At 42.9% G+C, this 23,891-nt stretch overlaps 2 protein-coding genes across 4 annotated transcripts in view; one reads left to right on the top strand and one right to left on the bottom strand.

Moving 5' to 3' along the window:
* Positions 1 to 480: 480 nt before the first annotated feature.
* Positions 481 to 22,253, top strand: MPEG1 (macrophage expressed 1). Of its 2 annotated transcripts, XM_078383543.1 has the most exons (2): positions 13,630 to 14,405; positions 14,785 to 22,253. In XM_078383543.1, exons 1-2 carry the CDS (start codon positions 14,371 to 14,373, stop codon positions 16,568 to 16,570), a joined length of 1,821 nt encoding a protein of 606 aa, XP_078239669.1. In that variant the 5' UTR covers positions 13,630 to 14,370; the 3' UTR covers positions 16,571 to 22,253. The 2 variants fall into 2 exon arrangements, with proteins under 2 accessions (XP_078239668.1, XP_078239669.1); XM_078383542.1 differs by having other exon boundaries at positions 481 to 22,253.
* DTX4 (deltex E3 ubiquitin ligase 4) overlaps positions 19,957 to 23,891 on the bottom strand; it is a 52,572-nt gene continuing 48,637 nt past the window's right edge. For both annotated transcript variants that reach the window (XM_078383544.1, XM_020792289.3), the window contains one exon: positions 19,957 to 23,059. In XM_078383544.1, the coding sequence (XP_078239670.1) occupies positions 22,826 to 23,059 (234 nt within the window). In that variant the 3' untranslated portion in view covers positions 19,957 to 22,825. The remainder of the gene's footprint in view (positions 23,060 to 23,891) is intronic.

Here is a 23,891-nt window from a genome sequence, read left to right as displayed (position 1 = left end):
TTTGTAAGCATATTATTAGTAAAGGTAAAGGTAAAGGTTCCCCTTGACAATTTTTGTCCAGTCGTGTCCGACTCTGGGGGGCGGTGCTCATCTCCGTCTCCAAGCCATAGAGCCAGCGTTTTGTCCAAAGACAATCTTCCGTGGTCACGTGGCCAGTGTGACTTAGACACGGAACGCTGTTACCTTCCCACCGAGGTGGTCCCTATTTATCTACTTGCATTTGCATGCTTTCAAACCGCTAGGTTGGCGGGAGCTGGGACAAGCGACAGGCGCTCACTCCGTCACGTGGATTCGATCTTACGACTGCCGGATCTTCTGACCCTGCAGCACAGGCTTCTGCGGTTTAGCCCACAGCGCCACCACGTCCCTAAGCATATTATTAAAAAAAAATAAAAATAAAAATAAAATAACCATTTATGCATTTATCAAATGCTTATTTATCAAATGTATATACTGCCTGAATGGCAGATGTCCTTGGGGTGTTTTGCAATAATAAAACTTCAATAGACATCTCTCTACAGGGTTATACTGGTATGCATATCGTTGGTCCGGGATTACCTTGAGAAATCATCCCCTCATCTGAGCCGTTGGAAGCACATTGCACCGAGCAATCCTATATGACCACCTTAGCTTTGGAATTGTCAGTATGTTCAGGTAAAGAGGCAGATTAAATTGGGTAGAGTATTTAATTCCCAAATGAAGTGGTGAGCATTTCTGCCTAGCATCCTCTTGGAGGGGGTTCCAATCTTGCTGAATCAATTTCTCCATAAGTAGTCGTGGCCTTATTGTGATTATTTCCTGTTAGAACTTGATACTCCCTCCCATTTCTTCTTTTACTGTCCGAAATACACAACAGCAAGAGAGCGATTCCTCCAAAAATGGCTACTGAAACATTCAGCCTTCTCAGATACCACAAGACTAAAAGTACTTTTGACCAATCTTTGCAAAAATTGAGTTGTAGATGTGGCAAATTTCTTTTTTAACATATTTTAAACTCCAAAACTTGACGTGGTGTATGTATGGCCCATGGGCTATTAAACCTCAATAAACTTGAACTTGAAGTACTACACATAGTGACTGGGCTGGATTGGCAGTGGTGGATTGGCTGTTCAAACAATTGGGAGAACGGATAGAATGTGAACAGTGTGCTAATGGGCCGATACACTGTCTGGCTGTAGAGATGCTGTTTTATATATCCAGAAATATATCAATTTATATAAATACATATAAAAAGGGTATATGTGTGAGAGAATTTCAATTTAAACTCGAGACGAAAAGAGGCATGAGATAGATGAGAGCTCTGTTCTGGAAGGCATTAAGCAGGGTTTTAGTTTGTAGAAGTGATTGTTGTTAGGCCAGAGTCAGGGGAAACACTGAGTTGCTAAGAGCTGAGCTATTAGAAATAGCTGAAGTGTCTGTTTGTGCGAAGAAGCTGTGAAGTCTAATGGATGTTCTTTTTGGAACTTGTGTAAATAGAAGCACCTATACAAAAAAAATGTGCTTGAACTAGGAACAGAGGGGAAAGAGAAAAGGAAAAGAGCTCTAGACTATCAGATGAAAAAAAAACTCAACATGGAGGCTGAAATCCTGTTGTGCAGTTATGCCAATAGCGTAACATTTGCAAGCAACTTGCCATACTTTATAGTAGTGATCCCCAACCTTACGCCTCCAGATGTTCTTGAACTACAACTCCCAGAAGCCTTCACCACCACCTCTGCTGGCCAGGATTTCTGGGAGTTGAAGTCCAAGAACATCTGGAGGCCCAAGGTTGGGGACCACTGCTTTATAGGACTCAGCATGTGACAGATAATGCCTATGGAGATTTCTTAACTTACAGCAATTTGTCTCTCAAAGTTACACTTGCATAACTGGGCCAGAGGACTTCAGCCATCATAACAAGCTGGTCCTAAGCTTTTTCAGACTTGAAGACTAACACCAATGCTTTGACTCATGTCTAGAAACAAACCAGTAGCCAATGCAGTTGACATAGAACTCGCGAAATATATGAGAAATAGCCAATCCTAATGAGCAGCCTTTTAGTTCTGTTCTTAGTAACAGATCTTTCTGAACAGTGGGCAGTTCTGCAAATTATGTGCCACATAATAAATAAAAATAAATAAATAAATAATGCTTACAATGAAAGGTTACCAGTGCACAGATAGCTGTCATAGAAGGGCCAGAGCTGGTATATCAGCTGAAGCTAATAATGGGCACTTTTGTTGGAGCAATTTGGAATTTGGTTATTCCCTTTCCAGCGCAGAGAACAGCATGAAAAGATCTGCTTGTCTCACCCTTTTTTCTTGGAAAAGGACAAATCATGGAGTCTGCTTGCTTCTTGGTTAAAGGAAACAAAAACATTTACTTAAAGCTCATGGCTTTGTTCTTTTACATATATGGTATGGCACTACGATTCTTTTTTGGTAAGCAGAAAAGAGAGGAGAGAGGAAAGCCAGCTAACAAAGGAAGCAACCGGAAAGGGGGGTTGAGAGAGGGTCCTGGAGCATTTAAGGAGACTATTGAGTTGCTTTGAGCTATGAATGTAAAGTGTCAATCTGGGTGCGACCCCTCCCTCCACCCCAAGTAGTTTCTTACTGGAGTCTTGTTGTGCAATTGCACTCATTATTATTCACAAAATTTCATGTGCTATCCGGACAGAGCTGCAGCTAGCAATTTTGGTGCTTGTTGCTTCTCTGGCCTGTTGGTTGAACTTGGGGCATGTGAGATGGGCCTAAGCAGGGAGAGGAATGGGGAGGAAATCCTGGATATGAGCATGAAGCAGCCATATTGTTTCCATGCTGGGGCCAATCCCTGTGCCCGCGGAGGTGAGACCGGAGGCAGCACATACAAGTTGGGAGAGGAAAGTTTTGTGTCCTTCCAACAACAAATACCAATGGGCAGGTCTGTACCTTTCCAGCAGTACTGTAGATTCATTGGGCTCTCTGCACATCAGGCAAACCCCCAGCTGTTCCACCCTGCTTCCACCTCTGAGTCCACATGCTTTCTGCTTGTTCCACTTGGAACAGTCTGGTCTCCTCATCACTTCTTGTTTAGCAGAGCTGGTAGCATGGCATATCCCTCTTAAGAGGACTTGGTTTGCAGATTCCTCGTGTTCGTCCCTTGGACTAAGGGAGCAAATCCCAGGCTTCTGGCATTTCCTCACTTAGCTCCAAAAATGTGGAATTCTCTCTCCAGCACCTTCATATGGAACCAGAATTGGACAAATTTAGATGAGGTTTCAAAATCTATATGTTTAACCTGAAGCCATAAGTGTTTGGTGTGGGGAGAGGTCAGCAACCAGTGTAGTTTATTTGAACTTTTTAGCCCTAATTTTTTTTAGAAGTTGGTTAATTCTTCTTGATCATTTCTTAGTCTGAAGAGCTTTATGTTGACGTACAGGTTGTTCATGCACTCAGGTGTAGACGGCAATATAAATTATTATTATTCCTCCCTTTTTCTTATTTTTTAATTTTTCTTCTTCTTCTTCACCATCTACCACAAAAGACACTTCCCATAAACAGCATTACCAGTCAAAAGGGTTCACATAGCTGCTATGTGGAGTACTTCCCTTATAACAGATTTCTATAATAAGGAAAAAAGGTAGAAGCAGTTGGGAGGAGCACAGGAGGGTTACAATGATTTAGGGATCCCTTATAGAATTCTGTGTGCAGGGTGACTGCACAATACAAGCTTCATTTTCAAACTTCCAGAAAATCCATTAAACAGGAAAGGCAGAACATCTGCATGGCATCTTTTCATAGGTAATGCTAGGGGCCCTCTGTCTGGAAGCCCACACAACCTGTCTGGAAGCCCACACAACCTCTTACACCCACACCCCCTACATTGCGCCTAAAATATATTTCAATTTTGGGGGGAAAAGTCATTCGGTGGTTTGGGGATCTGGCTAGACTTGTGACTTAAGATGTGCTTTTAAGTCCTTGGGGATTTCCCCCCACAAAAATCCTTCTGAAAAGGAAGGCTACTCAAACAGTTCAGAGGTTTCTTGCAAACGCTGGTATATCTTAGAAAATGAAATTTCCTTAAATCCTTGGAGGAAAATTCTAGCATGTGTATAAAAATAAAAATAAAATATAAAATATAAAATATAAAAATATAAAAACTGCTCCTTTTATTTGAATAATTATAACAGGTGTGGACTTTGTTATTATGACTGGTTCCAAGCAAGGCTTTTATCATACCATCACCCCATCTCCTTCACTGAACGTGAGAAGGAGATGACTTCAGACAATGTTGTCTCCCACTCATAATCCTCCCTCATTTGCTGCCACTTCTTCTATCCTTTCCCTTACCACAGAAAATCTACTCAAGAGAATGAGGTGGAATAGCTAGCTATACAATGCTGCCTGTCTCATCATGCTGTGTGAGAAGAACCTCAGCTGACAAATACCATCTGTTTTGTTCAAAACACAATTTCAAGAGATTTTGGGGAAACATTCCATTAAAATATTTAAAATTTAGTTCTTTGTAGACATTCACTCATTTCACACGCTAGCAAGGTTATGCTCAAAATCCTACAAGGTAGGCTTCAGCATTATGTGGACCGAGAACTCCCAGAAATACAAGTTGGATTTCGAAGGGGCAGAGGAACTAGAGACCAAACTGCTAACATGCGCTGGATTATGGAGAAAGCCAGAGAGTTCCAGAAAAACATCTACTTCTGCTTCATTGACTTCGCAAAACCTTTGACTGTGTGGACCACAACAAACTATGGCAAATTCTTAAAGAAATGGAAGTGCCTGACCACCTTATTTATCTCCTGAGAAATCTATATGTGGGACAGGAAGCCACAGTTAGAACTAGATATGGAACAACTGATTGGTTCAAAATTGGGAAAGGAGTAGACAAGGCTGTTTATTGTCCCCCTGCTTATTTAACTTATATGCAGAATACATCATGCGAAAGGCAGGACTGGATGAATCCCAAGCCGGAATTCAGACTGACGCAAGAAATATCAACAACCTCAGATATGCTGATGATACCACTCTGATGGCAGAAAGTGAGGAGGAATTAAAGAACCTAATGAGGGTGAAAGAGGAGAGCACAAAAAATGGTCTGAAGCTCAACATCAAAAAAACTAAGATGATGGTCACTGGTCCCATCACCTCCTGGCAAACAGAAGGGAAAGATATGGAGGCAGTGACAGATTTTACTTTCTTGGGCTCTGTGATCGCTGCAGATGGTGACAGTAGTCACGAAATTAAAAGATGCCTGCTTCTTGGGAGGAAAGTGATGACAAACCTCGACAGCATCTTAAAAAGTAGAGACATCACCTTGCCAATAAAGGTGTGCATAGTCAAAACTATGGATTTTCCAGTAGCGATGTATGGAAGTGAGAGCTGGACCATAAAGGAGGCTGACCGTAGAAGAATTGATGCTTTTGAATTGTGGTGCTGGAGGAGGCTCTTGAGAGTCCCCTGGACTGCAAGGAGAACAAACCTATCCATTCTGAAGGAAATCAACCCCGAGTGCTCACTGGAAGGACAGACCCTGAAGAGAAGACTCCCTGGAAAAGACCCTGATGTTGGGAATGTGTGAAGGCAAGATTAGAAGGGGATGACAGAGGATGAAATGGATGGATAGTGTCATCGAAACTATCAATATGAATTTGACCCAACTCTGGGAGGCAGCGAAAGACAGGAGGGCCTGGCATGCTCTGGTCCATGAGATCATAAAGAGTCGGACACGACTTAACGACTAAACAACAAAGACATTCGCTAACCTTTTTTAGTGTTTGTATACTCACTGTTAGCATTTATATTGTCTTTTAATGATGTTAGCCACCTTGAGTCCTTTTTAGGACAAAGACTGTCCTTTTTAGGACAAATTTCAAAAAAATTATGAATGAACAAATGAATATACAAACTATCAAACAAATGAATTTTGAGCATGGTGGGGAGAATGCTTTAGCACTGTCTCAGTCCATCATTGCTTTCCTTTTGTCTGTACAGTGGGGTCTTGACTTGAGAACTTACATGGAGGATGACTTTTCTGAAGAAAGCAGCCTTCTTTATCCATGGAGTCTCTTCCCATGTTGTGGAATGCTGTTTCCTGAACATTGCGGACAACCTGCCTGGACAGGGGAAAATCTCATCTTTAGAAAGTTGCCCTCCACACATCATAGAGAGCAACAAAAAAGAGGCAAAAGGGTATGGTACTCCTGCTCCTCATATAACTCTCATTCTTTATTAGAGAGTGCCTGAGAAGGCATATAAAATTGATTTTGTAGGCAGATGTTTAGAGATAGGTTCACAACACAATAAGCCAAAAGGAGACCAAATGTAATGATCATAGAAAGAGAACAAAACCTGAGAAGCAGGGATAATTTGTCTATCAAGTTGAAGGTGTCTGGTCCATTCACAAACAAAAGGAAGTGTTTAAGAGCAAATCTAAGGGCAACATTAAATGTAAGACCCTTAAACTCGAAATCATCAAGGATTCCAGCTCTGTCTCTTATGGTTTGAACAAAAAAAGGGCAGTTTTTCTCATAAGATTTCTATTAATCATTTCACCAGTTAAGGTAGTTACACCTGTACAGTACTTGCTTTCTCCATAGCATTTCCTTCTGGCCTAATGGTTTACAATTTTAAGCACACACACAGAGAGAGAGCTAACTGAAGGTGACCTTTATGCATCTCATAAAGTGGACTGTTGTCAACAAAAACTTATGCCATAATAAATTTGTCTTTAATTACCACAAGTCTCTGCATTGTTTCAGCTGCAACAGGCTATCATGGTTCAATACATTGTTTGGCCTGAGGTTTGAGGTGAGTGGATATTTGTGCTTACTGTTTGATCACACTATATTGTTTACAACTCCAGGACACCAGAGTTTTGAGAATAACCACTGTTAATAACAAAATTTTCTGTACTTTAGTGGTGAACTTTTGACTTCTCAGATATTTTAGACTTCTTCAACCAGTACAGTAGTTCAAACTACCATGACCAGTGGTAAGGGATAATGGGAGTTAAGTCCAGTAACTCCTGAAGGGGCAGAGATTGTCCATCTATTCCCTAGAATCCAGTTTGTAGAGCACAACAGTAAAAAAATAGAAAGTATATAGTTCACATATCTTCCTCTCTGAAATCAACTTCAATGGCAGATTTTATCTTTTCAAAAATGGGTAGGTTAAAGAGGAGAAAAGGGGGAACAGCTTGAGAACAGAGATAAACCCCAGATAAAGATCTTTCCAAGAAATACAAGCATTTGCCTCCCATTACATTCTGAAGGAAATCAACCCTGAGTGCTCACTGGAAGGACAGATCCTGAAGCTGAGGCTCCAATACTTTGGCCATCTCATGAGAAGAGAAGACTCCCTGGAAAAGACCCTGATGTTAGGAAAGTGTGAAGGTAGGAGGAGAAGGGGACAACACAGGATAATACGGTTGGACAGTGTCATCAAAGCCACCAACATGAATTTGACACAACTCCGGGAGGCAGTGGAAGACAGGAGGGCCTGGCGTGCTCTGGTCCACGGGATCACGAAGAGTTGGACACGACTAAACGACTAAACAACAACTTTTTATCCATTAGATAGGAAAATGTCTGAGTTGAGGCAGTATCTTATCAGTTTTTGCTTGAGAACTCCCTTAGTCTAAATGTGGAGTAGATTGTATTGCAAAATAACTGATGGATATTAATTCAGTGAACTAGCAAAACAGAGAGTAAATTGGGTTAAATGTTGTATTGCAATCTTGGGTTTCAAATTTTAATGTAAGAGAAAACTTAAAATAGCAAAAGAATCTACAGTTTGGAGGTAGGGAACAAAGTGTTTGACCTTGGCTCTCGTTTATTTTTGCTGTCTCAGTGATTATGGCAGCAAACGCAGCATAGCCACAAGACATAAGCAGCTGATTGCCCTGTCCTGACCTAACAAGCCAGTTGCTCTGCATGATGTTAGGAAGCCTGAGAACACAATGGCTGAGATTCTGTTGGTTCTTGTGGTAAGCTGCAAGTGAAGTAGACCTACTGAATCAATGAAACTTACATAAAGGAATCAACTGAGTTATTCAATAGGCCTACTTCACTTGCAGCTTACCACACGAAGCAACAGGAGTTCGTCCAGCATTGTTTTTATGTGCCATCAAGTGACCTCCAACTTAGGGCAACTCTATGCATTAATTACTTCTAGAAGATACTGGTATTAAAAAACATGATCAGGTCCTGAAAGCAAAAAGCCATGGCTTACTTTATTAAATTAAATTATTCCATGGTAGAGTTTCCACTTTTCCTACTACTTTCCCCTTTTTCCTAGCATTATTGTATTTTCCAGTATTTTTTGTTTACTCATGATCTGAAGTATGGTAACCTTAGGTTAGTCATTTGTGAATTTCCCTTTGTTTTCTGGGAGCTTATAAAAAAGGCATCTTGAGTTTCCTGTCTAGTTCTTATTTTCTACTTCTTCACAATAATTGTTATAATAGTTCTAATGATTTTAATTTGTCCCTATGTGCAAATTACTGAAAAGCTGAATTTAAGATGTTGACCCTATTTTTGCCACCTTTTAATTTTGCTTCTTGCAAAATGCACTAGACTTGAAGGAAAACTAATTGAGTAGGCTTTTCATGAAGTCTGATCAATATCATTTGATCAGACTTTACATTACATTGCTTGTGCAATGTCTTGTGTCATCTGGTTTCTTCTGAATTTGTCATTTCCAGAGGATCATCCCTTTAACCTCTTGTGCATATCAGCATCTAAATAGTTTTTCAGCTTTATTCCGGTGGCTTCAGTAGTGAAAGTTTTTTTTGTTCTTGCCCTCATGTTGCCTCTGACTTATGGAGACCCCATAAATGGGCGACCTCCAAAATGCCCTCTGCTCAGCAGCGCTGCTCAACTCCTGTAAACTCAAGCCAGTCGCTTACTTAATGGAGTCCATCTTTATTATTTATTTATTTATTTATTTATTTATTTATTTATTTATTTATTTATTTATTTATTTATTTATTTATTTATTTATTTATTTGTATGCTGCTCTGCATTTGTGCTGAAGCACTACTCTGGGCAGTTTACAATAAACAAAAGAGAACCAAGAGAAAACTAAAACTGCGTAAGACCAGTATAACAACTCACCAATAAAACCAGATGGCACTAAAGCAACAGAAAAGAAAAGTGGCAGTCAGCTAGGATGGATGTAGGAAGCCTCCCTGAGAAGCCATGTCTTCAGTTGCCTCCTGAATGTCCACAGGGAGGGAGAGCCAGGCAATGCTCCTCCGGAAGCTGGTTCCACAAAGTTGAGGCCACACTGGAGAAGGCCTTACTTCTAGTAGATGACCTATGGGCCTCCCTCAGGGGGGAGCCACTCAGAGAAGTCTCACCTGTGATGATCTAGTGGGTCAGGCAGATGACATTGGGGAAAGACACTCCAACAAGCAATGTGGGCCCAAACCATGGATTGCTCCTATTTGGCCTTCCCCTTCTCCTGCTGCCTTCAACTTTTCCTGACATTACTGCCTTCTCCAGAGAATTTTGACTTCTCATGAAGTCAGAGAATCTTGACTTCTCATGAAGCCCTGATTTGCTCTAGGACTCACATGTTCATCTTTCTCGCAGTCCAAGGTATCTGTAATTTCTCCTGCAGCACCATATTTCAAACGAATCATTTTTTTTTCCTGTCAGCCTTTTCTTGGTTGCACACCTAAATTTGGTGAGGAGGTTTGTGAGCATCAGAGAAGTTGAGAGCAATGCCATCAGGAGGCTAGACTCCATTATGAACCTGGACTCCTATCAGGGTCACCCAAGGGGGAGTGTTTATAGCCAAGGCACCAGACTAAGATTATCCACCCTCTTCGGGAGTAACAGCAGCATCAGCAGAAGAGAATGGATAGTTCCAATGGGGATGGAGATGGAGAAACCTCTAGGGAGGGCAGCTACTGATCTGTAGCAGTAGCTGAAGGTGAGAATGGTGGAGGATCTTTGATAGACAACTACAGACATGCAAGCTAACTTTTGTTAGTATTGCTGAACAATACATACCTTTAAAACTCTATGATGAGACAGTCCAAAATGAAAAAAGAAATATTGCTGGATAATTATATTCTCAGGTCAGAAATTGCTCAATCAGCTACAGGGCAAGGGCAAGGGACAAGTACAAACAGTGCTATCACTAATGATGCAACTAGAGTAAAGCCAAGAGGATAGCTCAGGCAGTTAGTGGCTATAATACAAAGTTTGACCAAATAATATCAGTCAATCTCCATGGAAAACCTATGAAGATAACCATTATTCAAGCCTATGCTCAACAATTAGCTTGAGTGTCAGCTCTTTCATCTGTCCCAGATCCTCTACTACAATCACCTTTCACTGCTGCTGTTGTCCAATACCTGCCCTTCAAGAATTCCTTCACCCTCAACAGTGTTAGCATTAGCAATTCTTTTCTGCTGATACAAACAGTGGATTTAGGAAGGGCATAGTTATCTTGTGTCTCAGTTTTGACTATTCTAGACTTTGGTGAATATGCTAGGACGCACGAGTCTCACGTCCTCTTGATGTTGTTCTCAGCTTCCCTGACACACTCAAACCTCCTCACCATACTAAAGTGTGCATCCCAAGACAGAGGAATACACCAAAGCAGGAGAGAAGTTACACAATCAGTGGCTGCCTAATGTTAATGGAATGTCCATGTTTAGTTCTGAACAGATTTCAAGAGCAAATGTCCATTTGTCAAGTCCCCTGCCCCTCCCTTGGGCCTTGCTCTTGCAATGTTTCTCTTCATTCTTATTGACGTTTCCTGTATTTATGAATCTTTCTAAATCCCCACCTGTGAGGGCTAACCACACATTAAAAATTGTGTCAGCTAAATTGGTTTTGGAAAGAGGAAGTTAAAAACAAAAGAAGAAATGGCACAGGAGAGAGCAAGAACATTACTCTTTATTTATGATATGAAACTAACATGATGATGACAGGAATGGTTAATGGTGGAAGTCAGTGCTAACTCTGTTTCCTAACAAACCAGGCAAGCACTCTTTTTCAAATAAAAGTCATCACATTAAATTATAAAATGATGACATAAAGATTATGTGTGTGACAAGTCTCTCAGCTCCCACTCAACCCTTTCCTCCCAGGCTTGCTCTCCTGGCCCTAGATTTACTGTATTTTGTTTCCTGCCCTCTGTGACTAACTGGCTCAGAACATTCGCAGTTTCATTTCTGCTGACAATGCATTCATTTCCACCTTTTTGCAGAGCCTCAAGGGATTGACTTTGGTCATGAGCAAGTGAGAAGAGGAACTGAAGGCCCGAGACCATCTGTATAGCTTATTATATTAACAGAACAAAGTAATTGTTCCTGTGCAGGCATTATCTATCTATCTATCTATCTATCTATCTATCTATCTATCTATCTATCTATCTATCTATCTATCTATCTATCTATCTATCTATCTATCTATCTATCTATCTATCTATCTATCTATCTATCTATCTGTCTGTCTGTCTGTCTGTCCGTCCGTCCGTCCGTCCGTCCGTCCGTCCGTCCGTCCGTCCGTCCGTCCGTCCGTCCGTCCGTCCGTCCGTCCGTCCGTCCGTCCGTCCGTCCGTCCGTCCGTCCGTCCGTCCGTCCATTCATTCAATCATTCAATCATTCAATCATTCAATAAATTTATACCCCACCCATCTAGACCAAAGTCTACTCTGGGCAACTAACGATAAAAAAATCGAGTAAAAACAGTATAATAAAATAAAAAAAATAGTAATATAGTTCAAGATGGGGAAAAGAAAACAAAATTAAAGTGAAAGGCATGCCCTTGTGCACATATATGTACACATAGCCTTGTGCTGGTTGGCTACATTGGAACCATCTCCTAGCCCTTGGTGTGTGACATTCTTTCAGAGGTTGGAGAAGTACATGTATGGAATGACAACCCAGAACCCTTCCAGACAGCATAGTCATAGACCAGGCTGGTCCTGGCATTCTAGGAGGCATGCTCCCAAAAAGTCACTTTCCCAAACTCTGTGTTCTTTCTGAATAGCCCTTTCTGCCTGATAAAGGAAGAAGAAGAGGAAATGAAGAAGAGTGGGATGCAGAGACCATCTTGTGGGGTTGTAATAAGAAGCGGATGGTAAATCAAATGAAATGTCATAGCTTCGACCACACCAAAATGTAGCTCAAGGAGAATGAGAGATACTTCTGTGCCATCAAGTTGCTTCTGAATTATAGTGTCTCTAATAGGGTTCTGAAGGTTTGTGAGGTGCTCAAGGAGTGGTGTACCATTGTCATCCTCTGGGGAATTTCTAGGGCTGAGAAGGGGTTTGACACCAGGTCTCCTAAGCCAGTGATTCTTAACCTTTGTTACTCGGATGCTTTTGAACTGCAACTCCCAGAAACCCCAGTCAGGACAGCTGGTGATGAAGGCTTCTGGGAGTTGCAGTCCAAAACTCCTGAGTAACCCAAGGTTAAGAACCAGTGTCCTAAGCCATGGTCTGATATTTCAAGCAGCACACCTGGTTCTCCTTTCATGCCTTGCTGTTGTCATGTGCCCTCAGGTTGCCCCCCAACATATGGTGATCCCATGAATGAGCAATCTCCAAAATGTCCTGTCCTCAACAGCCGTGCTCAGCAATTGTGAACTCAAGCCTGTGGCTTCCTTTAGGGTGGTCAATCCACCTTGTGTTTGGTCTCCTTTCTGACTGCCTTTCACCTTTCCCAGCATTATTGCCTTTCTAAAGAATTCTATATTCTCATGACATGCCCAAATTAGGACAGACCCAGTCTCATCATCATCATCATCATCGTCATCGTCGTCATCGTTATCATTATTGTTATTTTGCTTCCAGAAATAGTTTAAGCTTGATTTGATCTAGGAACCACTTGTTTATCTTTCTGGCAGTCCAGGGTATCCACAAAGCTTTCCTCCAGCACCACATTTCAAACAAATCAAATTTTTCCTGTCAACTTTCTTGACTGTCCATCTTTCACACCCATGTATGGTGATTGGAAATACAACAGTGTTTCGTACATTGTTGTTGTTTAGTCATTTAGTTGTGTCCGACTCTTCGTGACCCCATGGACCAGAGCACGCCGATGTAATTTCGTACATTACTTGGCAGCAAACATATGGTTCCCACCAAGTGTATCCATAGGTGCAGAGCCACAAGAATATTTGCCTCTTTGACATGCATTATTCCCTTAGTGTGGAGGCAGTTTCCTTAGGCTCACTGAGGCACTGTCCTCCCATCTGATGGCTACCATCTGTTTGAGGTCTGGTCTCTCTTCTCATCCTGGCAAACGAGAGCAGTCATCAGCTGTTTGTAACCAGGATCCCGGCTTGCATAAGGGCAAGCATGCAAAAGTGGGCTATCCCATATTACTGCACTAGCTAGCCTTTGTGCTCTGCTGACGTCCAACAGGATTCCAAACGAGAAAGCATGGAGATGAAATTTTGTATTTCAAGGATACTGTAAATCAGTGGTCCCCAACCTTGGGCCTCCAGATGTTCTTGGACTACAACTCCCAGAAGCCTTCATCAGCACCTCTGCTGGCCAGGATTTCTGGGAGTTGAAGTCCAAGAACATCTGGAGGCCCAAGGTTGGGGACCACTGCTGTAAATGGACTTTGAGGTTGAGATGCTGCTATTTGCGATCCAAGCATTGCAAAGATGACTGCTTCTTTTGGGGTGTCTATGTCTGAAATACCTCCTAAAAGGTTAATAAAGAAACAGACATTTGCAAATGCACTGCTAGTCTCCTTGCTATCTCTCTTCCAAAAGCAGAGGAGCCATATTTGTAATTTGATGATATGTGTGCAATTGTGTGACTGCCAAAGAATTGATGCTTTTGCATTGTGGTGCTGGAGGAGGCTCTTGAGAGTCCCCTGGACTGCAAAGAGAACAAACCTATCCATTCTGAAGGAAATCAACCCTGAGTGCTCACTGGAAGGACAGATCCTGAAGCTGAGGCTCCAGTACTTTGGCCATCTCATGAGAAGAGAAGACTCCCTGGAAAAGACCCTGATGTTAGGAAAGTGTGAGGGCAAGAGGAGAAGGGGACGACAGGAGACGAGATGGTTGGACAGTGTCATTGAAACCACCAACATGAATTTGACCCAACTCTGGAAGGCAGTGGAAGACAGGAGGGCCTGGCGCGCTCTGGTCCATGGGGTCATGAAGAGTTGGACACGACTTAACGACTAAACAAGAACAAAAGTGCAATTTTCATTGCTTTAATTACATTCAGTACTCTTGGTACTGGTAAGGTGAGGAAAAGAAAGCAAAAACTTTCTTGAAGGTTCCTTCAATCTGAGTAGGGAAAATGCAAAGCAGTAGTTTTGCTTCCTGTTTCAATTACTAGTTAACCATGAAAAAGAGGAAGCCTCCACTCAGTTATTCACTTTGGGACGGGAGCAGTGTACACCCTTCAGATGCTTGCTTTTCTTCTGCACTTTTTGAGGCATGAGTAAGTTTAGCACCTTTTTCTCCTTGGCCCTCATATTTGGGGTGGGCTGGGCAATGGACCAACCTGCGAGGCATCCTCCATTTATTGGATTACAAGGATGTATGCAAGCGCTGAAACTCCCTGTCCTTGAAGTTCTTCCTGGAGGTGGCTGGGACAACCTGAGGAATGTGGATATGGGGAGAGTGATCAATCTGAATTACTCTTTGTGCAAAACTACAGAAGATGGGTCTTATATCATCCCCAACGAGGTCTTCAGCATTGCCCTCAAGCATAGCTTTTTGGAGATGAACTCGGAGATCATTGATTCTTGGATGGATTACCAGTGTATCACCGCCGCTTCTATTAACTTAGAGCTGTCTTATTTGAATATTAATGGCAGGTTCTCCAGTGATTTCCGCAGGATGAAAACACACCAAGTGAGAGAACAGGCTGTAACCACCAGGGTTCAGGTCAGAAATTTGGTATACACTGTAAAATTTGACCCTGCAGCAACCTTAGATGAAGGTTTCCAGCAGCAGCTTTTTACCATTGCTGGTCATCTAGAAAACAATCAGACTCGAATGGCTGACTACCTGGCAGAGGTCTTAGTGCTGAACTACGGGACTCATGTTATCACTGATGTGGATGCTGGAGCTAGTCTGGTCCAAGAGGACCAAATCAAATCCACCTTTGTGAAGGACAGCCAATCTATGAGAAGTTCCATCACAGCTGCTGCCGGGGTTTCTTTCCACAACACAATCAACTTCAATGCTGGATTTTCAGTTGGCACAGAAGATTTATTCACCAAGCAGTACCTGGCCAACCGCACCAATTCCAGGGTGGAGAGCATTGGAGGATTTCCTTTTTATCCTGGCATTACCCTAAAAGCTTGGCAAGAAAGCATCACCAACCACCTGGTGGCTATTGACCGTTCTGGCTTGCCTTTGCAATTTTTTATCACCCCAAAGAACTTGCCAGGATTGCCCCATCTTATAGTGAAGAAATTGGCCAGGACTGTGGCGTCTGCCATCTCCCGCTATTACAGTTTCAACACTTACCCTGGATGCACAGATCCTGCCTCACCCAACTTCAACTTCTATGCCAACACTGATGACGGGACCTGTGAAGGGACAATGACCAACTTCACTTTTGGAGGAGCCTACCAAAAGTGTGCTCAGCTGGAAGGACCGGATGCTGCCATACTCTGCCAAGGCCTGGAGCAGAAGAACCCACTCACTGGAGCCTTCTCCTGCCCAGCAGGCTATACCCCCATCCGACTGAGCTCCCAGCAACGGGAGGAAGGATACAGCCACTTGGACTGCCATCGAGACTGCTTTGTCTGGAAGTTGTTCTGCAAGCTGGTATGCAAGGATGTTTTCACACTCTCAAAAGTGCAATTTAGCTCTTATTGGTGTGCAGCAAGAGGCACGGTTCCCGAGAACTCAGGATTCCTCTTTGGGGGCCTCTTTACCACCAAGAGCACCAACCCCATGACCAATGCTCAGTCCTGTCCCTCCAGGTATTTCCAGATGAAGCTTTTTGATCAGCTCAAAATTTGTGTCAGCCGCGATGTAAGGGGGCAAAGGTACTCTGTGCCCTTCGGAGGGTTCTTCAGTTGCCAGGTAGGCAATCCATTGGTGGGATCCCATAATGGAACAGATAATGACCCATACCCCAAGAGGTGTCCTGTAGGATTTAGCCAGCACCTGGCTCTGATCAGTGATGGATGTCAGGTAGAATACTGTGTCCAGGCTGGGCGCTTCACTGAAGGGTCCTTACCCCAAGCCCGGCTCCCACCCTTCACTCACAAACCTGTCATGAGCTTCATCGCTACTGACACTGTTATGGTAATAAACAGCAATGATGGTCAAATGTGGGTCAAAGACTCTCAGACCCAGTTGTGGAAGATAGGCAACCCTGCTGAGGTGCCTCATAATATGAAGAAAGGTGTGGATGTTGGTGGAAACCTATCAACAGGGGAGGCAGCTGGGATAACCATCAGTGTCACCATTGGCTTGGCCATTCTGATTGGTCTGGGTGTCTATGGGTGCAGAAGATACAAGACAAAAGAGTACCATGAGATAGAGGAAGAGGAGAAGAGCCTGATCCTGAACCACCCTGCTCACAGCCACCAAAATGAAATGGAGGATGCTCCCCAGCAGATACAGGAAAACCAAACTGTTTAGTCTCTCTCTGTGTGTGCATGTGTGTGCGTGCGAGAGAGAGAATTATGCCAGTTTTTATCTACCTGATACCCCCCAGCTGTGTTAGATTAAAAACCTCATCACCTTCAGCCAGCTTGCCATCATCCTGGCTCTGAATGGCAGGAATTGTAATGTAACTGGTGTTGCTATTAACCGTTCCTATTAAAGTAGCAAGACCATAAGAAAAACTCAGCAGAGAACAGGTGCTTTTAAACCCTTTCTTAAACATTTCTGAAATATTTTTGAACCAATTCTAAAAGGGGAGATCCACTGGGAAAAAGGGAAGTGAAGCAAGCACTCCATCTGGATGAGCTGTGCAGTGTGAGTGGAAGCAAGAGCAAGGTCAGCAGCTACAAAATTCACTTTCCATTAGATCAAGAACACAGGAAGCTGTCCAATATCAAGTCATATTTGGTTTACCTAGGATAGGCTTGTTTAAACTGACAGGCAATAAATCTCCAGAATTTCAGGCAGTGGTAGGACTGTATCTGTACATGACTTTTAGAGAAGTTTAGGACATAATATGCTCACTTGGTGTAACTGAAAGCCTAAACTCATTCTGATGATTACAAGGTGGTGGTACTCTGAGACTGCCATGGGCATACACATGGACTTATTTTGACCACAGGTGCTACCCAGTGTGTCATTTTATTAAAGCAGGTTGGGTTCCCCGAAGGAAACAAGGCAAGTCACTCACAGATAGTTTCAATGATTGAAAGGATACCTGGCAGAGATGCTTAAGACTGGCAGGGGGCTGGTCTTGGTGATCCGTGGTGTCCCTCCAGTTCTGCAATTCTATGACTCTGTTGTTCTTTCTAGATCTCTCTCCTTGAAGGTCTTCTTAAAGTAACCATCGTGTTTAAGATGCTGAATTTTATAGATAGTCTCCAGAGGATGCTCAAATTTCAAGGCAGATGGTGCTGCATATCCAGTGCTGGTAAGCAGCCCCGAGCCAGGAATCTGCATTTTTGTGTACTCAAGCTGATGCTAACAGTGCCTGAACCCAATACAGTGAATATTATGGGATCCCCAAATGAAAGAGGAATGATGCTGTGCAGGGATGCTGCTCTACTGAGTAGATGAAAGCTCAGGAAAAGTACTTTCTCACCTTTACATCATTAAAAGCCTCTTAGCAATTTCCTTTGCTTATCCACTCTCAGCATCCTGTGATTTAGGGCCTGTCCACACTGTGGAATTTGGTGAGATCCAACCAGTGCTTTAAAGATCCTTATCTTCAGTGCAATCTATTTTAATGAAGTACCCATCTGTAAAAGCAGAACAAAGAGCTATTTTGCATCTCAATGAATCATCCCAAAGATTGCATGCCCTAGCCCTGTGCCAGAAAGGTAAGGGCCAGCTGTTAAAGGGATGGCTCGTTTTAAACAGAAGCACAAGCAGAGGAGATCTTTTTTTTCCTGTGCCAAATAATGCTATCCGGGAATCATATACCTCAACTGTACGTCAGTGAGGACAGGCTCTTAGTCACAATCATGCGTGGAGGTTGCAAAAACTGCTACTGCTGCAGACGATGCTTGGCTCCTTTTTACCTCTAAGTTTATATTGCAGCTGGATAATGCAACCTGACAAGGACACTCCACTTCCCCACTCCCTCCCCACTTTCTAACAGAAGATGGATAAGACAAGAACACAGCAGTCTCTGATTTCTTATCTTCTTACTAACAAAACTGTAGACTGACTAATAACAGGAGCAGGCTTTAATTCCCACATAGTAATGCCAGCTAGAACAGAGCGGGAGAAGGTTTAGCTAGCGTTTGGGGGCAAGGGAACACTTTGAATTCCTGAAAAGGAAAAAGAAAGCATGTTTTTGTCCCTTGTGTGTATAGCCCTTAAGCTCCGAGGAGGAAGAGGAAAAGCAAAGAGGGAATGGGTAGGGAGAGGATTCAAAGTAACTTTAAAGCTCAGCCCACAAAGCACAGGGGCTCAGGGAAGCAGAGAAGCTGCAAGCTGCTTTTATCTTTGAACAGGACTGCTCTTCCACCCCCTCCTTTTTCCCTTAAGCCCATGCCACAAATGTAGCTTTGAGTGCACAAGGCTGGTGCATTAACACAATTTTATTCTATTGAGACTAGCTCCTGTGTTCAGTCAGTAGTCTGCGTGCTCCATTACAGGAACATATATCCTCACAGGAAAGGATGACAGGAAAATGCACTCTTCCATAATGTACCAATGAGTCAGCTACGGATCTGCCTGTAGATCACAGCAGGTTGTCTACAGTATCTTAGGTTTTTTGCTTTATTTGATCTATCAAAGGCATATAAAAGTGTATTCAAATATATTCCAGAATGCAAAAAAGATATATTGTGCTCTTTTACAAATGTATCAAACATGTCTGATAGGTATTGGCAACATTTTGCATACATTGCAGCAAAGAATTTATTCTTTCAAACTTGCCTCAGTGTGATTGTTGCATTTTACTTTACTGAGCTGGTGGGGCATCAGTTTTGAAGGCTGTTAAGTTGCCCTCCACAGATTCTGGGGATTCAGATCAGCCCACACCAAGATCCTGTTGCTTAGTGTAGTAAGTGGTCTATAGTAGACCTACTGAATCAGTAGAGATTTGGTGAGTCAACTCTTCTGTAAGTTCCATTGATTCAAATGGGCTTACTTCTACCAAGCACCAAGATGGGCCTCAGCCATCAGCTTGCATTTTCCCGAACCTCTTCCTGACAGACTTTGCACCACAGGCATTGAGCATCCAAAATTCCCAGTGTTGCATTTTAAATAGTGAAGAAAATGGTTGTTGTAGGTTTTTCGGGCTCTTTGGCTGTGTTCTGAAGGTTGTTCTTCCTAACGTTTCACCAGTCTCTGTGGCCGGCATCTTCAGAGGACAGGAGTCAGAACTCTGTGCTTGAAATGTCTGTGCTTTGAGAAAGCAGTGAAGAAAATGTTTAACTATTTAATTTCTGCTTGTCACACAATTGTATATGGCACAGGATCTCTCCCAGGAAAAGAGATAACACAATCCTAGATTACTGGGATTACAAATAGATTCTGAGATTGATTCCAATTGATTTCCTGCTTCATCCCTTCAAAGGATCCGGCCACCACCTCACACTAAAATGTGCAAGATTTTCATTCTAACCACATAATGGAAGCATGTTCCTAAACACTAACGTTCTTCAAACTGTGTTAAGAGCAATTAGTGGGTTTTTCTATTAATATTTGGGCTGTACATCAGCCCTTGTTCCCATTTAGACAATGCCCCTCTGTACTTGTTTGAAAGCTGCTATTCTCCTAGTTAAGCAAAAGTGTACACATCCACCTGTTCAGGAAACAGAAACAATGAACAAAGGACAGACACGCAGATTTAGAAAACACAGACACAAAAACATTCCTGAAACTGGCAGTAGAGTTTTCCTTTTATTGTTACACCCCCAAGGGTGCCATCCTTACACAATGCAACAAACTAGAGACGGGCAAATGCACCGTTCACAAACAACAAACAAACAATATATAGCATGGTTCCTCCCACCATGCCCCCTCCCTCCCTACTTACCTACCACTACCAGCACCCACACATCCTGCTTTTGGGACATGACAAAGACAAGACAGGGAAAGAAACCCTGTCCATCATCCCCAATAACAGTGTCACCTCAGACTGATCATAATTTTCTGTGAAGTATAAAATCCTTAACAGCTGGAGAATTAAAGGAAAAATTAATCAGCCAAAAGTAAAATAAAAGGTAAATTGACTCCCTTCAGATGGGAGATGACAGTCTCTAGAAGGTCACCCTTCAACATATTTACCCTATCCTGGAGGCTAAGTTGCATCTGGGGGAATGCCAGAGTTAACTGAGGAAGAAGGAAGATTCGTGGGGAAGAGAGGAATGACAGTTTTAATATATTTAGAGGGAACATTGAAACCTGCTTGTAAAGAGATTCTCAGTCAAACCAAATCTCTAGAGGGAAGACACAGGTAATTGTGAATTCAACAGGGAAGCTGATATAGGAATTATTTTGTACAATGGAAGCCCAGGCAACTCAGATCTGGTGATATGTCCTTGTTACTATTATTACGGAGTAAGTGATTTAAAGATTAAAGAATGTAAGTCTTATGAGACACAGAGAGTTGGAGAAGGACAAGCAGAACATAATTTTAGCTACATTAATGGCCTATAGGAAGTGATTTCTGAAACCAATTTAGATTTTCAGAAAGAAGCAGGCATACTGGAATGTTAACATCCTCTTGAAGGAAGTGCCACTAAGAGGCTTGAGGCAACATGGACCTAGGAGCCCAATAAAATTAAGAACCTTAAAGACACACCGCAGACTTAACAACCCTTGTGACATCTCTGGGCTTCTCCTCTTTCACGCACACCCAGCCACCACCCATGGGGGCAGGCATGCAGTCAGTCACCTCTGCAAACATGCCCCTTTCTACCCTCACATGCTTCTCTTTTCAACCTGTCCCCTTTCTCTCTCTTCTCATCCGAGCCTACCCAACAAGATTTCACAAGGGTTGTTAATACATTTTAAAAACAACACATTTCCAGTTAAAATACCAAGGGTAGAGAGAGATGTGTATGAATATATCATTGGTCTGGCAATTTCAAAATGGCTGCCAGTCTTACCTATATGCCAAAAAACAGGCAACCTGGTACCCTCTTATGTTTTGGACAACCATTTCCATAAACCCTGACTCTTTACCAGACTAGTTCAGGCTGATGGGATTTGCGTTCCAACACACTTGTGATGTTACCAGGTTGCTCGCTCCTGCCTATATTGTTATGGCAAAGGGCAATCGTCGTAGTAGTCGCACTTAGCCTCCAGGTCTATCTTAAGTACCGTTATGTTATGCATCCTAGCTTCAGTCTTTCTCATACATTACAAATACATATATAAATATATACATATATACGGCAAACCCTCCAAAATATGAGGTAAATAAATTCAAATCAGAATCCAGGGGACTCCCCCATACAAATAGTTCAAAGAACCCACCTTGAGAGTACATGAGGAAAAAAACAGTAAGCATACCACCTCCACCACTTCCATAACTTCATTCTTTTTAACCCACAATAGGAACAGATCAGACATAAAACAACACCTGGGATGCAGTTCACAAAATGGAAAAAGAGTTTGGGCCACACAGCTCTGTTACTGGTCTGTATACCTGACTTTAAGCTAACCAAGCCGATTATGCATCAAGAAACTCAGCTGGATTCAGCAGATTCAGCTCAAGAGGACAAAATACTAGCTCTGATTGGTCTGGAATGGGCTGACTTTGGAGGCAGGTTCAGGTGGCCAGTTCAGAAAGGCCAAGTTCAAGGAAGCAAGAGGTGAAAGCTCCTATTTGAGGTTCAAGTCCAGAGGCCAGCTGTAGTTCTTTGATTTTGTTTAAGACCACTTCAAAGTTGGTTATGGAAACTTGTATAAAAGCTGACCCAGTTTGGAATGTTATCAAAGAGAAGGAACGTCCAGCCTGCTTTCCTAAGGGACTGGTACAGATTCAAGTAGGCAGCAGGCTAGCTTCTTTGCTGCCTTGGAATGGAACTGTAGGTGGGAGCAGCAGCCATAGAAAGTGGGAGCCTGCAAGGAGAAAAGTACCAGACCAGCAACAGTACATTTCTGACTCACACTGAGCCCACAACATGAAAGCAGTGACATGACAACAAGGAACCAGGCACCTAGCTGGGTAAAGAAAGAGAAAGAGAAAGAGCGAAAGAAGACCAGGGCTGGTTTTTAATTTTCAGTGCCTTTGAAAAGAGCCAACTTGTTGACTCCTTAGTGGTGCCACCAGCAATCCCTTATGGAACTGCTTGCCCCCAAGGCATACTTTGCATTTCACAGAATTTAAAGTGGCTCCCTTATTTCCCCCCACAAAGATGCCCCTGCATCCCAGAAAAGGATAAGGCTAGGGATCCGAACTACGAACATAAAGCAGGTTTAGGTACTGAGGTTAATATAACCTCAAACCACACCAGGACACTCTATGCTGGGAAAAAAATCTCCCTGGTTTGCTTGCTCCAATGAGCCAAACACTGTGGGGGGGGCATACAAGAGTAAGCCAGAAGCTTCTCATCTGAGGAAGCCCCTCAACAAATTGCTGGAGAGGCAGAGCTGGCTCTTTTAAGAGGCAAATGGTGGCTGTGGCAAGAGGAGGAGAGGACAGAGCAGGCACAGCAGAAGAGGGAGGAAACTTGATCCATGGAATATGGCCATCCTTGTAGCTCCACCCCCTATGGGCCAAGGCCCTTCTCCTCTCCTCCCATATTCTCAATCCTTCTCCTGGGCCACACTCTCCTCTGTAATGCCCTGAGCTACCAGCTCAACCAGCACATTGTCTAGGTAGTTGGGATCAGGGTAGCCATGGCCAGTAAGGTTGGAGCCAAACTCAGTCTTGTGATGTATCTCGTTCCAGATCACTGTGTCTGACTCGCCAGTGGTGCTTGACGTACCAATGGCAAAGATCAGCCGCCGATCCCAGGCTACCAACAGCAGTTTCAGCACCTACCGAAGGGAAAGGATATGCATTAGACAAGTTGTGTGCCCAAGTCTGAAGGGTCATTTATGGTCATCGATCACACTTGTGTGCACTTCTACACTCGCAAAAACTTATATGCTGGTAGGCAAGAATCTAGCCAGAATGCATGGATAGATTTCACAACTCATGCTTGTAAAGCTGTGGTAATATGACAAGCTCACACAGGTCAGTAGCATACAGGTTGAGCAATAAGCCCAAGCGCAATTGTCTTTTCCAAAATATATTAGATCAAAGCTGGAGAACCGTTGTCTCTCCAGACATTGTTGGGATGTCATTTCACATCAGTCTTTCTAGATCAAAGAGGAGTCACAGTCCTTCAGCATTTGGATGGCCACAAGCTTCCTATTCCTGCCTTAACCAAAAAGGAAGCGTCTTTCCTTTCCTTTCCAAAAGGGAAAAACACGTGTTAGTAACAAATGAATGCTTCAGTAGGTGTTACTTTCCCATCAAAAAAATAGCATTCTTCTGTTGGGAAGAGTTGCCTAGTGTGCAAACTGAACTACTGTCCAGACAAACAGAATTTCCTCTTCCCCACTGCTGATATTTAATCTACTAAAAAACAGGCCTGGAAGGACCAGCTACTCTTTACACTGGAAAAAAAACTCTCCCCAGACCTTTCCTCTTGTCTAAGGGTGCAAGGATGACACAGTGAGGGAAATGGGATTAACTCTTCATTCTTTTGCTATAAAATCACGGTGGGGTGGCGAGGGAGAGAGCATTCTGTTCTCTTCAGTGTAAGTGGCCACACAGGTAGAGGAGGGGAAAAAAGCCTTCTAACTGCAGTTCTATTTGAAGTAC

Source organism: Pogona vitticeps, chromosome 1 (assembly GCF_051106095.1).
Source record: "Pogona vitticeps strain Pit_001003342236 chromosome 1, PviZW2.1, whole genome shotgun sequence".
Taxonomy (NCBI): Eukaryota; Metazoa; Chordata; class Lepidosauria; order Squamata; family Agamidae; genus Pogona; species Pogona vitticeps.
The sequence above is the reverse complement of the archived record's forward strand: the minus strand, read 5'-3'. Positions and strand labels throughout refer to the sequence as shown.